The sequence below is a fragment of the Scylla paramamosain genome, chromosome 32 (assembly GCF_035594125.1).
Source record: "Scylla paramamosain isolate STU-SP2022 chromosome 32, ASM3559412v1, whole genome shotgun sequence".
Classification (NCBI taxonomy): Eukaryota; Metazoa; Arthropoda; class Malacostraca; order Decapoda; family Portunidae; genus Scylla; species Scylla paramamosain.
In genome coordinates, this window is record NC_087182.1 from 5,943,818 (window position 1) to 5,962,046 (window position 18,229).

Below are 18,229 nucleotides of genomic sequence, written 5' to 3' on the forward strand. Positions count from 1 at the left end.
GTTTTTCAGGCTGAGAGAAAGAGTGAAGATAAGGGCAAATGTGACAATCCACAGGAGACCAAGACTGACCAGCTTGCAGTCTCAGACGTGGATGAGAAAACCAATGACAGCGACCAGTTGTCTCTGGTTAGGAAGAGAGGTTGGCCCAAGGGTGTTCCACGTGGTCCCAAGAATACAACACGCAGGGGACGATCTGCCAACCGGGGCCGAGCCAAGCCAAAGGTGAGTCCGCACCCTCAGGGTGTGGTGGAGCCCAAGTTGTCTGGCATCCATATGGAATTTTCTGTCTTGGTTGAGAAAATTTCCTGATTAGTTAAGGTTTTGCATATACAAATTTTATAATAGAGTATCTAATGATTAAAATTAGTTAAAGTTTTGGTTTTCTTCCCTGTATTTTTAGTATATAGTGTATACAATATGCACAGACTATGTACAAAGACTGAAGGAGGTTTGGATGCTAGGATTGAGTCTGCCTCTCCTTGCTGTGACTTGGGTTTTTGTGCAGCTGTCACTGATCATAAGAGTATTTTGACTGACGTGCAACAGGCACGTCAATCATTATTATTACACCTTCCTGACTTCCACTGTAATGATAGTTATATAACATTATGATGATGCCTAACATTACTTAGCAACCTAAGTTGAGGAATACACCATTACTTAGCAACCTAATAATGAATACACCATAACTACCTAACATCACTTAATAGCCTGTGATACTTAACACAGACTGATTTTACAGTACCACAAATTCTCTTCAAGCTTTAACCACAAATAACTATATTGGCACTTCTTATTTTCCAGGTTAAGGAACACCAGAAGACCAGTGTGGTGGATGGAAGTGATGTGCAAGAGACTTTCTCAGAAGACCCCGAATTGATGACACCTGTCAGCGATGACCTGCAGGAGGAAGGGGAGACACACCATGAGGCAGAAGAGGAGGATGAGGAGGAGGAAGAGGAAGAGGAGGAGAGAGTGAGTCATACTGAGGCAAAAAATAGTGATCAACTCAAACCTACTGAGTCAGGAGAAGAAAAGGTATCAGATCCTAAGGAATCTACAAAACCAGATGCCACTGAAAAGCAGCTTATGGTGACAGAGGATTGGTCAGACAAAACCGAGAGCACTGTGGAGTCAAAGATTAGCGAGAAGCAAGAACCTTGTAAAAAGGAAACTGAAAGTATTCTTTGGGAAGGTGACCGCTTGAAAGATTCAGTGATGAGAGAAATGGATGAAAAGAGACAAGAGGAATCAGATGATGAAGATGAGGGGGAGAATAATTTAGAGAGCAAGGAGGATAAGAAACCAACTGGTGACCTGCCAGTAAGGGTAGGTGAAATTGGGGAATCATTACTGAATGCAGTGAAAGAAGTAGAGATGAGGAAGGAAAGCAGTGATGGTGCTGAGGAGAAACTCTCAGGAGAGAGCACACCAGAATCACTGAAGCAGCAGGATAAGGCTGAGACAGAGCAGAAAGAACGAAAACAGGACACTGAAGACAAAGAGAAACCAGCGGTTGGACACCAAGAGCTGAGTGAGGCTGATAAGGCTGTTGCTAGCATTATGAATGGCACTTGTGAGGGCATTCCAAATGGTGAGTGCCTGGACCATGACAGCTATAGCAGTCCACCGCCTGTGGAAGAAATTCCCGAGGCAGTTGAGTGCAAAGTCGGTGATGGCCGAGTGGATGAAGCCTACCAGGAGGAGGTGACAAAGGCAGTGGAGAGCATATTTGGGGGGACAGAGGAGCGAGATCCTACACTTGTGGAGGATCCCAGGCCTCCAGAGATGATAGAGGAGCCAAAGATCCTTGGTGGTATCCTCACACCTCTCCCTTCAGGTCCACTTCCTCCCCCAACCCCACCTGTGGTTACACGTCCTTGCTCTTCCTTGCAACCAGAAGGAGAGGTAACTCCTCCAAGTCCTGCTAACTCCCTTGACCACTCCAGATCCCCAGCATCCTCTGCCCCACCCTCACCAAACCCAAGTTCTCCACCAATCCCTAGCTCTCCACCCCCTGCTCCTGCCCCTCCATCACCCACTCCTTCCTTGGAACCTTCTCCATTGCCTTCAGACTCTCCATTAGAGCCTCCTTGTGCCCCAGCCCCTGTCACTCCCACATCTCCACAATCTGTAGAATCTCCAGCCTCTTCTTCTATAGGGTCTCCTTCCTCCCTTCGTTCCTCCTCACCCATATCAGAGATTCCTGTACAGCATCCCTTGCAGCAACCTTCCTCTCCTCCCATAAGCCTCCCCTCTCAGCCAGTTGGTCTGGAGGATAATCAGCCTTCATGTCACCTGCCAGGGGTTGGTGAGCCTGTACCTGTAGCCGAGACTCCGGTGCTGTCCTCTGTATCTAGTCACCATAACCAAGATGGACAGGACAGCAAAGATCGGCAATGTGAATCTGTGATAGAAAACCTGGATCACTCGCAGGAACAAAAGAATGAACAGGAATTAGCCAAGGAGTGTTCCCAGGATGAAGAGGAGGAAGATAATAATGTGAGGGAGCAGGAGCCCTCCATCCCAGGGATGTCTGAAGCCCTCAGTGATGCCACCCACCAGGAGGAGAGCCTGGCATCACAGATGGACCAGGCTTATGAAGCCACAGACACCACTAAAGTCGACAGTCACTCAAGTGGTCAAGACAACCCACACATGCATGATCTGGCCTTAGAGGTTGGAGATGGGCCCAAGGCTGTGAACTCTTCTGCTGGGAACACTCCTCCCTCCTCTTGTGGGTCTACCAATACAACATCTGTGATCACTCGCCAGGCCCCCACCCCCACCCCACCCCACCAACAGGAGACTGGAAGCATGGGAGTTTACACTCCAGACTCCACAACAAACTCTGTTCACTCCATGCATGGGTATTCCCAAGGGGAGTTTGATGTATCACAATTGGGCATTGAATCTCCTACTTCCATATCCAGTAATGAAATGGCTCACTCAGTGGAAGCTCCCCAGCAAGCATCCACTCCCCAAAGTTACAGTGATTGTGCCCAGTTACCTGGACAACAGGTTCAACCACCAACTCCTACCCATGTACAACCCACTACTCCTACCCATGTACAGCCCACCACACCAACCCACACACAACCCACCACTCCCACTCCTCCACATATAGCACGGACCACCCCCACTCCAACTCCCATACTGCCTCAGCCAATACCTCAGCCTCAACCACAGCCTCAACCACAACCTCAGCCTCAACCTCAGCCTCAGCCTCAACCACAGCCTCAGCCACTACCACTGTCCCAGCCCCCACCCCAGCCCCAGCCTCAGCCGCAGGCGATAATAACACAGGCAGCCACCCAGACCGTGCAGACGATAGGAGTGGTGGCCTTGCCGCCACAGACCCACACCCACCATGCCCCCACCAAACACCAACCCTCAAAGCAGAGACACATCCAGCCCAAACCTCCAGCCCAGCCACAGGCCCAGGTTGGCTCTGCAGTCTCCCGCCCACCTTCAAATCTTGGCACCCAGCTTTCTCCACAGTCTGTGGCTGCCATGCACGTGCCAAGCCAGGCTCATGTCATGACCCAGCGCATGGTGAGCCCCCATCCCCCTTCTGGGTTGGGTCAGCACCATCCTATGTCCTATCACCCTCATGGGGCTCACACCCCGCACCCACCTCGCACACCTCATGTTCCACACACACACACTCAAATGCAGAACTTCAGTCATCATCCAAACTACATGATGGGACCACACCAACAGATGCTTGGCCACCATGGGTCAATGATCAGCCAGGGCTATCTCCCACAGCCTCCTGTCACTACGTATGCACAAGCTCACACCCCTGCCCACTCTTCCTCCTACATGACGTCTGTCATCCAGTCCCGGATGGGAGGACCAGGTGGCCCACAACAGGCGGGACCCAATTCCTCTGCCTCCTCATCTCAACGTGGCCAGCCCTCCTCTGGCTCCTCTTCCCAGAGAGCTCCTCCTCATCCCTCTACTGCCTCAGTGTGTGGAACCTCAGCTACAAACTATCACTTCATCAACTCCAGCCCGCCCGGCCCGTCCCCCACCCCGACCCCGATGGGAGCAGAACAACACCACGGGGGTGTTGTGCAAGGTAGTGCGTCCTCTTGTAGCATTGCGCGGCTGCAACAGCTGACCAATGGCATCATGGATATTGTTCCTGCACCTCCGTGTGCGGGTCACACCCCACCACCCTCACACACTGTCACCCCGCCTCCCTCCCACACAGTGACTCCGCCGCCCAGTGCGACGGCCGCTGCTGCCGCTGCCGCCCAGCGCAACATGACGCCCCCCATCTCAAACCTCCAGTCGCAGGTGCCACTGTCCTACAAATATAAGTCCCACCAGGCGGCAGCAGCGGCACAGATGTCCCCCAACATGATGGCACCCACCATGCTGGGCTACCAAGTCAATGGCTACCGCATGCCTGGCCAGCCCACCACCATGTCTCCCCTCAACCCACCGTACCTGACCAACCCTACGTTCATGAACCAACAGTTGCCGGTGCAGATGATGAACGTACATGCCCAGGCGCCGGGGCAGTACCAGGACCCCCGCTCCCAGCCCCAGAACACCATGTATCCCCCCTACTCCTATGTAACACCACTACAGCTCAATGGCACCATGCGGCGATAGTCCCCAAGTTGTCATCTCAGTATTTTTATTATGGTGCTTCGTTATGAGTAGCAGCTGTCAGCACAAAGCTGAATTAATGTTGAGTGTGCTGGATCCAATGAAAAATTATCAGTGACTTATATGCAAGACTAGGCAATATTTTGACTACTGTAGCTAAGTAAGATGTTGCAGGGTGTGATACAGTGAACCAACACAAACTTTAGTTGTTGCTGGACACCCACACATCTTCACTGCTTAAATTACACACAAAAAAAGATTTTTTAGTGAGAACTTAACATATTTTTGGGGTCTGTTGTGAGAGCTATATTTTAGATACTTATTTATGGTGTTTATACCATTTCAGAGAAGTGAAGATATAGACAGTTTCCATTCACTTGTCAAATTTAATGATCAAGTTGCTAACATAGACTCCCAAGTTGTGTGGAGGAACACTCGCTGAGCCTCGCTCCTTAAAGCTGGAGTGTGGCAGTCTGAGTTCAGTTTCATGGACTCGTCAGGACAGAGCCTGATTTCATCTAAGTACAAAGTGATCTTAAATAATGGACTATTGGACAGAAAAGTGTGCTTAATTGTTATAGAGCAGTGTTATCTAAGTTTATTTTAGTGATGAAGTCTTAGTCTTTTACGTTGTGATACTGAGCTTGGTGTGAGGCCAAAGTCAGCATAGTGTGTTAGTGAGGTGGGAGGGGAAGAGGCTCCTCCGGGCTAGTTTCGTATCCATCTGTAGAGGCTTCTTTTCTTTATTTATTGTAGCCAAATGCCATTCGTGTTGCGGTTATAAAACTGACAAGGACGCGTTTGGCTTTTGTACTTCCAATCTTTTTTCACTGTATATTTTGCATTTTTCCTTGTCTTTCATTGTGTTTTTTTGTACATTTTCTTTCTCCTTGGTATGAGAGCTTTAGTTACAAGGATTATTATTAAGTTAGCCTTGAGAGCGCAAGTCAACTGAGGTCTATGTTTACTTCAAGACAGAGCATTTATTGATCTGACTTATCTGTATAAAAGGAAAGCACTTTTCAGTCTTCAGTCATATTTAATTATGCAATATGCAGTCAGTGGAGCCTCAAGAGTTTTATTTTTTTCAATAAGGTAGAAATTATTGTTTAAGTTTTGTACACTGACTAGAAAACTGTTAGTGAGCCCTGAGAGGTGCAGTGCTGCCCGTGGGTGCTGCACTGCAGAGAGTAGTGTGCTGTGTGCTGTACTGAGGTAGAGGGGCTTTCATATCCTATTAAGTGATACAAAACAACTCGCATTGAACTTGGTGAGGAAAGGTTGCCGTGTGGGGGGTTGATGCAGCGTCCAGTAGGGGTCACCTGGCAGGTGTGGGCAGCATTTTATGTTTATGATCACCCATAGGATCTTGTAACTTAGCTGTACATTTTGCTTTTTAAAATGTTAAATAAAATACTTTATTTAAATGTAATGACCTTGTTATATTAACCTAATTAACTATTTTCTTCTATAGATGCTTCCACAGCCTGCACAAACAGCATATCTCCCCTTACTGTCTATCATCACAAGCTATTCCTTCACAGCATCCTTTACAAACTACAGCACGCGACACTACAACTGCGTCACGCACACTCAGACCGAGTAGGTCTGAGTGTGCGTCAGGTAAGTACCTGACAGGTAAGTACCTGACAGACTCCGAGCTGAAGGGAGGCACTCACATTGATCGAGTCTGGGTAAGAGGTGTCCAATCACACTTAAGAGCCTGCCAGTGAAATGAAGCCTGCAGGATCCAACCTCTCAGCAGTCAGCACCAGCTAATGGCCGCCACAATCAGTCGCCGGCTCTGTGAAAACATCAGGCGCATGTCAATGTTGTATCATCACTGAACCCCTCAGTTTCATTCCCTGTTCAAGAATTCCTGGTAAGTGACTTGTGTAATGTTGATCACAGATTGAGGTTTTGAATGTAGGATTAGTATTGCAAATGTCTAACAAAGTAATGGGAACAAAAAACGAATAATTAGTTTCGAATCTCACATTCGAGTTTCAACGAGTCTTAAGCATTCTCTCTCTTTCTTGAATACCGCACCGAGCCGCATTGTATCCTGGGACATCATGTGGCAGATTAAATTCGCTGCCAACAAGACGTAGCTTCTAGTCATCTACAAGTGAAGCGCCCCGCGCCCTGCTCTTGAGGGGGAGGTGCTTCTGTCGTGGGACGAAATAGAGGTGCTGGGTTTACCTAGGATACTATAAGCTTGCCTTCAGGTACCACACTGAGTGGCTCGCCAGAGAGGGATAGGGGAAGCTTGCGTCCCTTAGGAGGATCTCGTGGCTCCTGGACGCCATGGGCTTGGAGATCCTCTACAAGGCACAAGTCCGTTCATCTATGGAATACGAGTACTCGTGCCTCTGAGAGCGGGGGATTAGGGTGGCGGGGAGCGCTCATCTCTCCCTCCTTGACAAGGTTCAGGCACAAGCGATGAGCCTCACCATAAACAGCGTTGTCACGCAAGAGTGACCACATTATCTAGCACCGACGGGACGTAGCGGGTCTCACTGTAATGTGTAAGGTGCACCAGCAGCGATTCCCGCACTTTCAGACTCTACGACAGCGCCTGCGGCGGGCACAAGTCATAACGAGAGCTGTCGCCCTAATCTCCGCGGAGCTGTTACAACCCTACTGCCGTACTGGCACCACCAGCGTTAGTTCGTGTACCACTGTCGGCTGCTGAATGCCCTCCTTGCCTCACTGACAGATTTAACAAGATGAATGTGCAGCAATCCAAAGAACTGTGAACGTCTGGCTGCTGAGGTGAAGGCAGGCAAACAGAGCTAGGCTTTTAGATAGGAAACAGTTAGTGTTCCCTTTAGCCTGTGAAAAGTTACACAGTAATTTAACTGATAACCTGTAACATATCCTGCTTATTCTGTAATTCAGTATAAATAAGAGAGAGAGAGAGAGAGAGAGAGAGAGAGAGAGAGAGAGAGAGAGAGAGAGAGAGAGAGAGAGAGAGAGAGAGAGAGAGAGAGAGAGAGAGTCATTAATTGAACGCCCAGGCTATTCGTTAGGCTTGAAAAATGAGAAAATTATGCACATATTTTTCATGGTTAAATATGAAGGTTGGGCCGAGCGTCATCTGGCGTTCCTTGAAGGAAAGGCCTCGCTTTTCCGTCACGCGGCGAGGGACGAGTTGGTGTGTACGGTATGTGGGTGCGTCCGTGAGAGTAGAGAGAAAAGGAGAAAAAAGAAAAGAAAAGAAAAGAGAAGAGAAGGAGAAAAGAGAAGAGAACAAAAGAAGAGAGAAGGGAAGATGAAAAGAGAAGAGAAGAACAAGAAAAGTGAAGAGAAAAGAGAAAAGGAGAGGAGAAAAGGGGAAGAAAAGAGAAAGGGAAGAGAAAAGAAGAGAAAGAGAAAGAAATTACAGATACGCAGATAAAGACATTCCTTACGTGTCTTCTGAAACGAAAAATCAATAACTATAAACAAACAAATCCCACGGTATCCTCGTAATGACCATTTATCAATCCAGCCAGCCAGCGAGGGACATTCCAAAACTGCTCGGCAAGTGACGCAAGACGAGTGTGACCGAGCGCAAAGAGAGAAGTTGCTTACATTTCAGTCCTTCAAGCACACCAGCGAACACACTAAACCTGAAGAACGACACGTGACAGTATGTAAGCGTTTCTCTGCCACAACACCCCGGGGACTCACTCGGTCCGTCCATCGAGAGAGAGAGAGAGAGAGAGAGAGAGAGAGAGAGAGAGAGAGAGAGAGAGAGAGAGAGAGAGAGAGAGAGAGAGAGATTTTTCTTTTTTCCTTCTACCCGAGTAAGAACGCGGAGTAAAAAGGCCATTATGAAAATTGTGAAAAAAAAAAAATACCGTGTACTCAGTTTAAAAGTTCTACATTTTACCCAAATTGCCTTTGTGTGTAAAAAACAAAAAAACAAAACAAAACATTGAGCAAAACGGGAGTCAACGTTTTCTTATATCAAAGGGAAGTTAAAAAGAAAAAAAAAAAAAATCCCCGGAACTCGCGGGGGTAGTCGCTATGGTAACGCGGTGCCTCCAATCAATCTTTGTTTGTTTGTTTACGTCCTGTTAAAGGCAGCAGACGGTAAGTGAAGGATTTGATTCACTACGAGGCCTACGAGAGAGGGCATGTAACACTAAGAAGTAACAGGAAGCAAGACGGAGTGGGAGGAGCAAGCATTTAACGAGACAACAACGATAACAACAGCGGGAGTCTTGCCAGTAAGTTGTTCTCCTAAACGGATCTGAGCGGTACTGAATCGGAGTATCATTTGGCCTCGCTGTTAAAGGCACGATGCTACCTCACTCTCAACTTCCCCTCCGGACCGCTAATCCCCAGCCCTCTCAGTCGTCACTTTAATAAGTTATCCCTGTGTTTGCTGGCTGCATTCAAGAGGTGGATGCTTGAGCAGAAGGAGGCTGCTTTGTTATGTTAACATGCTTGTTTATGTTTGATATTTTGTGGAGAGAATGCTCGGCCCGCCTCCCTCATTAAGTAATACATACGAGATGAATTGCTGCCTGTCGTTCTCAAGGGGACGAGACTTCGTGAAATCATGCCACTTGGGCAAATGTCGGGGAGGGAGAGGAACTTCCTGCTTAGCGAGGCTTTCATTAAATTTATTTACTGAGGTCGAAATTTCTGTCCGATTTATATTATAATGATCATGGGAATAAAGGCCTTGAAAATGATTTTGGAATCTGACCCTTATACCTCCGTTTCAGGGTTAAATTCTCAGTCTTAGCACCTAATATATCTCAGAATTTACCTCTACCTCATACTAATTTATCAGTGTTTCTATGACGCTCCAAAGAACGAGGGGGTCGTGACACACGTGGTAACTATGGGGTGTCAGTTTTTGCTTACTGATGCAGGTCCTGTTTTATGATCGTCATGGTAAAGATTCATGTGTATCGCTGCCAATTTCAGGACAAGTGCATTCATTTATACTTTTAAAACAACTTGTATTGCATAAAAAAGCAAATAAATTAACCAGTTTACCGTAGCTCACGTTCTCTTAATATCTATATTAGCAACTTCTCGAAATGATCCCAGTTGACTGACTTAAAGCACGCAAAGTTACCTCGCGCATTAAAGTTTTTCTTCGTTCCGACAAACTTTTGGCTAAAAAGGGCAGTTTGTGTGCCGAGTGGAATTAGCAACGAAGAGATGCGAGACTGAAATGTTGCCACCAAGATGAGGAAGCTCGGGGACTGACCAATGACGGAACAAAGAAACCTGAACCGACACAGAGTAAGAGAAAAAACGAGGAACTTTTGGATTCCTGTTCTAAGCTTAAAGTTTAAACCAATATCGTGAAAGAGAGAGGGAAAGAAGATAACGTTAAGCCCTAATTTTGATCGCACGAAAGTGGAAAAGAGAACGTTAACCCTTATTTTGATTGCAAGAAAATGGAGGAAAACTAAACACACATTACGATTGCAAGAAAGTGTGAAGATAACCGTAAAGCGACACTTTTATTGCATTAAAGTTGGAAAGAATATTAAACTCACATTATGACTGCAAGGAAGTGGGAAAAAACTTTAAACTAATTTTGTTGAAAAGAAGAGCACAAGGGATGTCGGAACCAGCATCTAGTGTAACAGGTCAACAAACCCTCCAGGAGCCACGACTGCATCTCGCCACACGTGTATATTTGCATCATAAATATTTTTTGGTTTAAAAAATACGCGTTTTAGTGGGGATGTTTGTCGTCCTTGTAACGTGGCAATTTATCGTCTTCAAAGATTTATCTTTACTATTACTCGTTTAGGTGGAAATAGGTATAGGTAGGCTTCGTACAGGGACTGCCACGTGTAGGCCTGACAGCTTATTGCAGCTTCCCTCATTTTCTTAAGTTCTTATGTTAATGAGGAGGAACATCAGTCATCTTTTCAAATTCTGTCCTTACTCGTTTATACGGAGAAACAAACAAGTATCACTGAATATGTGGCATTGTGTCGAGTGGGAAAACTCCACCAAACTATTGCATCACCAGGTGTGCATTCCCTCGCCGAGGGAGAGAGAACGCGAGGACGCTGCAGGAAAGTTTAAGTCTCACCTGATATTTTTCTCAAAGGCCTTGCTCCAGATTGGCATTGCAAGGGAAGCCAGACAACACGGTTACAAGGAAAAAGCGTGCAGTGAAGATGCAAATAGATGTGTGCCGGGAGAAAGGAATGCTTAAGTGTGTGTGTGTGTGTGTGTGTGTGTGTGTGTGTGTGTGTGTGTGTGTGTGTGTGTGTGTGTGTGTGTGTTGCAAGAAGAAAAGCAGGTTTCATCTCACTTTTTTCACGCTTTTCTCTCCTCACTGAGAGTTTTGAACAAATGCACATTTATTTTAGCTAAGAAATGCGCACTACTCGAGGTGAGTGCAGGGACATGGCAAGGAACCGGGGCGGCGATAGTAGTGAGGCCCATATCCTGCATCACTCCTGCGCTGCACTTGTATTACTTTCAAAAGATTTTTAGTTGAAATTACACTGTTTTAAACGATGTTTTTATGGTTCTAATGATAAACTAACAAAATTTCTATATTATCAACAGAAGAAACGCACAACTCTACACAAGTGACATCCTGATCCTTTCCCGAGTCTCCGGGATAAGCGGGATTCGTTGCTTCAGGAATTTCCCCACAAGAAGATTTTTACCCCTCTTGAGAATAATGTTCGCTGCTTCTTGTGCCTCATCTTTTTTCCTGGCCGTCTCTTCCTCTTTTCTTTCACTCCCTTTATTCCTTTCGTTTCGGTACGCAAACTATAAAAATAAAGTTACTTTGAGGATAGCATGTTAATGCTAATCAAATGACTGCTTTTCTTTGACTCTTTGTTATTCCTTTCGTTTCTACGCAAACTAACGGGAGTAAAAAAAAAAAAAAAAACAAAAAAACTGAGGGTAGCAAGTTTACGTTTATTAAATCACTGTTTGTGCGTCATACCTCTCTTTTCTCGCTGTCTCCTCTTGTCTTCACTCCCTGTTACTCTGAGGATACGAAGTTATTATTACTCAAACTACATCTTTTCAGAACTTCACAATAACGAGGGGGAAATAAAAAAAGACCGGAACTGGGTAAGGCTGCTAATACTTGAGGCTTCTTTCCCGCCCGCCCTCACAGGTGTGGGTGCTGGCGCGGCTGCTCTGAATAGGAAGCTTTTGGTTTACCCTGACTTTTCCTCTCAGATGATGAATGAATGGAGGAGGGAGACGCGTTGCACTTGTTAGGTTGCTCGGCTCCATAATGCAGCAACAAATAATGCCGCGGTGTATATAAAAGCGAAATTTGAGGGTAATCGAGAGAGAGAGAGAGAGAGAGAGAGAGAGAGAGAGAGAGAGAGAGAGAGAGAGAGAGAGAGAGAGAAAGAGAGAGAGGAGAGGGAGGCGAGAAGGGAAAGTTATCTAGCTTCCGGTATTGGCAGAGAAGTTTCGCTCACACAGATTCCTGAAACTGGAGAACGCGACCAACAAGTGCAAGGGAGTCGGGAACACGCAGACTTTTACTTAGCGGGACATAACTATGAGCGAAAGGAGAGCGACCCGTCCTCATCACCCAAACCTGTCTGCTGGTGACGTTCAAGTATTTCGGCGCAGATCCAGAAACTCTTCAGTATCCTGTGCACGTGATCTCCCTCCATTTGAAACCATTACGACCGTTGAAGCCTCCCAGCTAATCTACCAAATGGTCTGAGCTGCAGGTCTCAATGGGGAGGGTCCAGGAAAATCCATTCTGAGGCAAGGCGAAGTGTAGTGGATTTGGTCATCTCCGTCTGGTCACTGGTCTCAAAATAGACACACGCATAGTGACTTATGAAATGGGTCAACAAAGAAGTGAAGGTCATGGTAACACATCACGTAAGGGCAAGGAAGGCACATATAGACGTCCAGGAAGCTGATAAACGTTTAACCTGCCTTTAAGTAAAGAGATACAGGGACCTTGCAACACTTCAGGTTATTTATTGAGTTCAGTAAAAGATCATATCGAGTAAAAGCAATGAAGTCACCTGTAGACATCCAGGAAGGTGGTATACATACAGCTGGTCCTTAAGTAACGAGATATGAGATCCCTACACCACTTGAGATTATGCTTCGCTGGTTGAAGTCACAATGGTAAAAGAGCACTTCGAGTAAGAGCAAAGAAGTCACCTGTAGACATCCAAGTTGCTGATATACCTATGTATAACCATCCCTCAAGTAACGAGATATGAGAACAATGCAATACTAGGTTATTTATCGAGCCAAGGTCCTTTGGGTAAATCATTACTTGGAATAAGAAAAGGAAGGCTAACTAGATATCCGAGAATCAATTACAGTATAACCATCCTTTGAGTAATGAGATTATGAGGACCTTACAATTATTTAGGTTATTTTTTTCGTTCCCATACAAAAGGTACAGCTAATTACTCTGCTCCGAGGCGCTGTGCCTTGAAAATAAAACTTAACATGATAAAGGATCCCGTGGATGAGAGTCGAGAGCACCGGAGGGTAAACTTAAATTCCACGTTGCCAAGTCTTGTATTTTTCCGGAGTTTTCTATCAAATTCTTGGTCAGTGGGGCTGTCTGCGGCACAAGACCCGCCTGGAGCAGCTCATATTGAACGTACCTTTGCCTCCCACTGCGGGCTCCTCACTAGCAGAGCGTCGGGAGCCTTGTATCTATAGACGCGGCCACAAATCTCATTAAACAAGACTCCCCAGGTGCCGCCTAAGCAAACACGATGATGCAACTCAAATCCTTCACCTCGAAACTTGCAAATATCATATCATTCCACATTTCCTGTTACTGCGACTTTGCTTTGAGGGGACGATCGGGGAGAAACCAGGAAAGCGACTTATTTGGTATTCAATAACGAACGGAAACCGATAAATATATAGGAATTCAGGAAACAAACACTAGTAAGGACACACACATACACGCACACTCATACATACATACAACTGCCACCAAACGCTGTCCATCCTTCTACACGCAATAACTAGGACACACTCCCTTAATACACTGAACGCGTCCCCCTAATACCGCCATTCCACACGCTGCCTTAAACACATAACGAAGCCAGTGTACTCACGACTACGGTAAGTCAGTGACGCAGGTCTGCTGTGGACACTGGTCTGCTGTGGACACTGGACACCACAAGGCACGGAGGGCTGGAAACGTGCTGTAATTCCACTCTAACGAAGGTCTCGCGTTCAGGGTAGTGAGGACGTGGCGGAGTGTTTAAAGTGTGTGGTGGTATGGACGTGTGGTTCGAAATAGCGAGACGATACACTGGTTCGAGGCGGTGAGTCGAAGCGCCGAGAAGTATTCCGATGAAGCAAGGTGGTGGAGTCTCTCTCTTTCTCCTTTCTCTGAGGAACGTGGAAATAGGAAGAGCTGATTCAACGAAGGAATTCGCCACGCAAACTCAAGGCTTCGCAAAGGGCAAGCACAGGGCAAAGCACAAGGACAGCAGGGGCTGGATCAGTTCGGGGTCTTGGCAACAGAGGCGCCTGGCAATTTCATCCGTACAGTTTTCTGTAAGTGATTCCATGTACTCCCTTTTTTTTTTTTTTATCCTCTTCCTTCACTTGCTTTATGAGTGAGTCTCGACAGTACTTTGACAACTTGAATCCTTTCACTGCTATAGTTAAACCGTTAACATCAAGAACAGTGTGGAAAAAAAATGTTTACAAGAACACAGAGAGAGAGAGAGAGAGAGAGAGAGAGAGAGAGAGAGAGAGAGAGAGAGAGAGAGAGAGAGAGAGAGAGAGAGAGAGAGAGAATTTTATTTCTTCATGGCTGGAGAACAATTCAAAAGACGAGTACAAAAAATAAGGGTCTATAAATTTACAGACAATCACAGGAAAAGTTGTTTAAGAATGAAAAGATTATGTGAGGCGGGGAAGATGTCCTGTCCGAGCAAGTTCTGTCAGGTATTGAGCTCAAGAGGGAGAGACAGTTCCTCCAGTGCTACAAGCATGAAGGGGGTCGCCCGAGGAAAGCTTAATAAAAACAATATATATACAACTGGTTTTTCCATCGTGGAGTGTTGGTAGAATCAATTCCCCGTTTGCTGCTACATCTTTTGACTCCGTGTACGTTTCCGTCGTTAAATAACGAACTGCATTTTTCTCTCTCCATTCTCGAATATTTACTTCCATTGATAGTTCAATTTCCGGTGCCTTGCAAAAATCAGGGGCCGGGAAGCAGAGAGGAAAGAAGGAACTCTCGCACTCCCTTTGTGACAAGCTCGTTTTTTTGTGTCCTGGGTTCAATAGAGGCACCGAGAGGCTTCAGAGGGAGGGAATGCCGCTCTTTCACCTCGCCTGCAGACAATCGCCTTCTGTGCAACGGAAAACAAACACGAGACTGAAAATTTCACAGATAAAAAAGGAAAAAAAAAAAAAAAAAGACCAATGTATGGGTGTGTGGAAATAAGAATACAGCGACTCCTTCCCCTCGCCCTAGATACTCGTCTAGTACGTATCAGGAATCAAACACGAGACGGAAAATTTCAAAGATATAAAAAAGAATGAGTAGATGTGGGTGTAGAAATAAGAATGGTTGATTTTTATGAAGCCGTTTTATTTCATGGAATATTAGTTTATTTAGTTTTATTTATCAATTTGTTTGTCTATTCATCTATTCATCTATTTATTTATTTTTATTTATTTTTGTATTTATTTGCCCATTTATTTGTTCATTTGTCTGTTTATTTATTTAGTTTATTTCTGAAGGGAATAAGAGAGGAAGAAAGAGAGGCGCGTGGACAAGTGTGTTTTTTCCTCTCCCTCAGTTTTTGTGTGTAGGGGAAACTTGTTTTGCCTCAATAAAAATGTAGATAGTTTTTTATATTTATTTATTTATTTATTTATTTTTTCGTACGAGTGGATGAACATGTGTCTCTTTTTTCACCCTTAGTTTTCTTTTCGTTTTTTGTTTCAATTTTTCTTTTCTTGATGGGATAGCAAGATTTTTTTTCTGACATTTCTAATTAGCTTTCACTCGTCCGGGATTATATCCGGCGAGGGGGAGGTTATTTCGTTCCCTTGATGTATTCATTTATTCATTTACCTTCCTCATGGACCCGTGCATCTTTTTTCCCTCCGTGATTTCCTGCGAATGTTTCTCTTAATTTGTCTTATTCTAATTATTTAATCAGAACATTGTTTTTATTTTTTTCCTGTGAGTTTTAGGGGGAGAGTTTTACGTTTCGTCTTTTCGTGGTGAGTCTAACTAAATTTTTTCTTTATTCCCAAACGTTCGTGTTTCTGACAGAGATTGGTATTTTTCATCCATGTTAAACTATTTTTCTTACATCTATTATTTTCTTTGCTCTATTATTCTTTTTCCTTTCGTCTGTTTTGCCACTATTCCTTTATTTATTTATTTTTTGTTATTTTTCCCACGAGAGAGATGAGCGAGCGAGAGGCGGCCAGGGGGAGTAGGGAGTTCCAGGGAGTCTTAGGAAGGTGGAGTTTGTCGTGGGTCGAGAGCTTCGTTAGAGCCTTGAAGGACCCTTGCGCCGCTGGAGGCTTCTCTTGCATCGCCCTCTCCTGCCGGAAGGCTCTAGTGCAGCAGGAGAGCTTCCGTCCCCCGCAGCCACGCGTCCAACCCGTAAACAAGTCCTTCGTGGCGCTTGTCGTGGTTTTCAACGTTCTTGTCGAGGCCATGGCAAGGCTGCCTTGTGTCTTGGTTTTGTAATTCTTCTGATATTAACAACTTTTTAAAATTTTTTGTCTAATTATTCTGATAAAACTAATATCTTTTTTATTTCTTTATTTCCGTTTCTTTGTAATTCTGATATTAACAACTTTATATCGTGTCCAATTCTTCTGATAAAAGCACCTTTTTTTTTATTTCCTCTCCTTTGTAATCCTTCAGATATTAACGACTTTTTTTTATTCTTGTTTAATTCTTCTGATAAAACGAATGTCTTTTATTTCCACTTCTTTAATTTTTCTGATGTTAACGTTTTTTTTTTTCTAAATCTTCTGATAAAACTCTTTTCTTATTTCCTCCTCTTTGTAATTCTTCTGATATTAGCAACTTTTATATTTTTGTCTAATTTTTCTGATAAAACTAATTTTTTTTTAGTTTCCTTTTCTTTTTTGTTCTTCTGATATTAACAAATTTTAAATTTCTTGTCTAATTCTGATGAAACTAATGCTTTTTATTTCCGCAATTGAAAGTTCTTCTGAAATTAATCAGCATCATCTTTTGTTTTTATTTCTTTACTAATTCTTCTGATAAAACTGATGTCTTTTAAAATTTTCCTTTTTTTTATGATATTAACATGACCCTTTTTCTTTATTTCTTGTCTAATTCTTCTGTTGTTAGCTAACATCATTTTCACGTTAAAGAGCGTGTGACGTCGGGAAAAAAAGCCTGCAATGCAGTCTGAGTTTACTTGTTTTAATTTCCACTGCATTGTTATAAAAGTGAAGTGTTTTTCATCTGTTCATGAAGCTTCCAGTTAGTTTAGTAATAAGTAGCGGAGTGCACGATATTGGGGGAAACATTCAATTTTAGTTTAGTTGCCTTAATGTCCACTGCACTGTTAAAAAAAAAAAAGTGGTGTTTGATCTGTTCATGAAGCTTCCCATGTTTTCTTTCGTCAGGTTAGTCGTAGCGGAGTGTACACGATGCCGGGAAAAGTATCCAATCCCAGTTTATTTGCTTTCATTTCCACTGCGATATTACAAGAAAAAAAAAAGTGTTTTTGATCTATTCATGGAGTTTCTCGCGTTTTCTTCCAGTTGGTTTATCCGTAGTGAGCAACAGAATCCACGATGTGCTATGAACAGTATCCTAACTCCTTTACGCGTCCATCCACGTCGCCTCACTGCGTGCCTGTCTCCTGCACAAGGGAAGGCAGCCAGGGAGCTTATTCATGAGGTGGTGCGGTGGTCACGCCTCGTGCCACACCTGCTTTTATGAGGTCGCCGAAACACAACACTATTCAAAGTGTGCAAAGCCAGACAAGCCAAACAAAAGCCATGTTGTCACCAGTGTGGAGGGGAGGTTGTGGCTAATGCGCGGCGGCTGTGGCGTAAAAATAGCTGTGTAATGTTTAATATTTATGAAATATTCAGTTTTTGTTTAGAAAGTTGTTCTCCTTCATATACGTAGCTGAAAAGTGAAAAGAAGAAAGAACAGAGAGAGAGAGAGAGAGAGAGAGAGAGAGAGAGAGAGAGAGAGAGAGAGAGAGAGAGAGAGAGAGAGAGAGAGTTAATATCTTACGAAATAGCGGTACCATTTTAAGCTATTGTTTTGCAACTATAGGTAGGATGTTCTTGCACTCGGGTGAAAGGTGGTAAAGAAAAAAAAAAACATTATAGCGTAAAGAAATCACAGTACCTTAAAAAAATCGCAGTACCATTTGAAAATGTAATGTTTTTTAGATCTAGTGTAGTATTGAAAATTTAAAGTCTTGTCGATTTGTTCTCAACGAGAAACTGTTCAGAATAAAGTTATATCATGGAAGATAGTAAAATTCTTCTCTCATCCTTTTCTTCGTCTGATGCGCAGGTCCTTCTTTTCATCCTTCAAGCTTCAAAGCGCAAACAACATCGCCAGACAACGAGGCTTCTATTCAGTGCGTCCTTTCTGGGAACAGATTGTATATCCTTGCTG

The 18,229-nt window shown here is 44.4% G+C and overlaps 1 protein-coding gene and 1 long non-coding RNA gene across 10 annotated transcripts in view; one reads left to right on the forward strand and one right to left on the reverse strand.

The window, feature by feature from the left end:
* Positions 1-6,055, forward strand: part of LOC135089138 (histone acetyltransferase KAT6A-like) — a 45,143-nt gene extending 39,088 nt beyond the window's left edge. For 6 of the 8 annotated variants that reach the window (XM_063984416.1, XM_063984418.1, XM_063984422.1 and 3 more), the window contains 2 exons: positions 10-222; positions 805-6,055. In XM_063984416.1, coding sequence (XP_063840486.1) covers positions 10-222; positions 805-4,626 — 4,035 coding nt within the window. In that variant the 3' untranslated portion in view covers positions 4,627-6,055. The remainder of the gene's footprint in view (positions 1-9; positions 223-804) is intronic. The other 2 variants (XM_063984420.1, XM_063984419.1) reach the window with 2 other exon arrangements.
* LOC135089139 (uncharacterized) lies at positions 141-13,843 on the reverse strand. Of its 2 annotated transcripts, none has more exons than XR_010261392.1 (3): positions 13,683-13,842; positions 6,303-6,427; positions 141-283 (listed from the first exon to the last, which is right to left on the reverse strand). It is a non-coding gene; the product is annotated as an uncharacterized LOC135089139 (long non-coding RNA). The 2 variants fall into 2 exon arrangements; XR_010261393.1 differs by having other exon boundaries at positions 259-287; positions 13,683-13,843.
* Between the last annotated feature and the right edge of the window lie 4,386 nt (positions 13,844-18,229).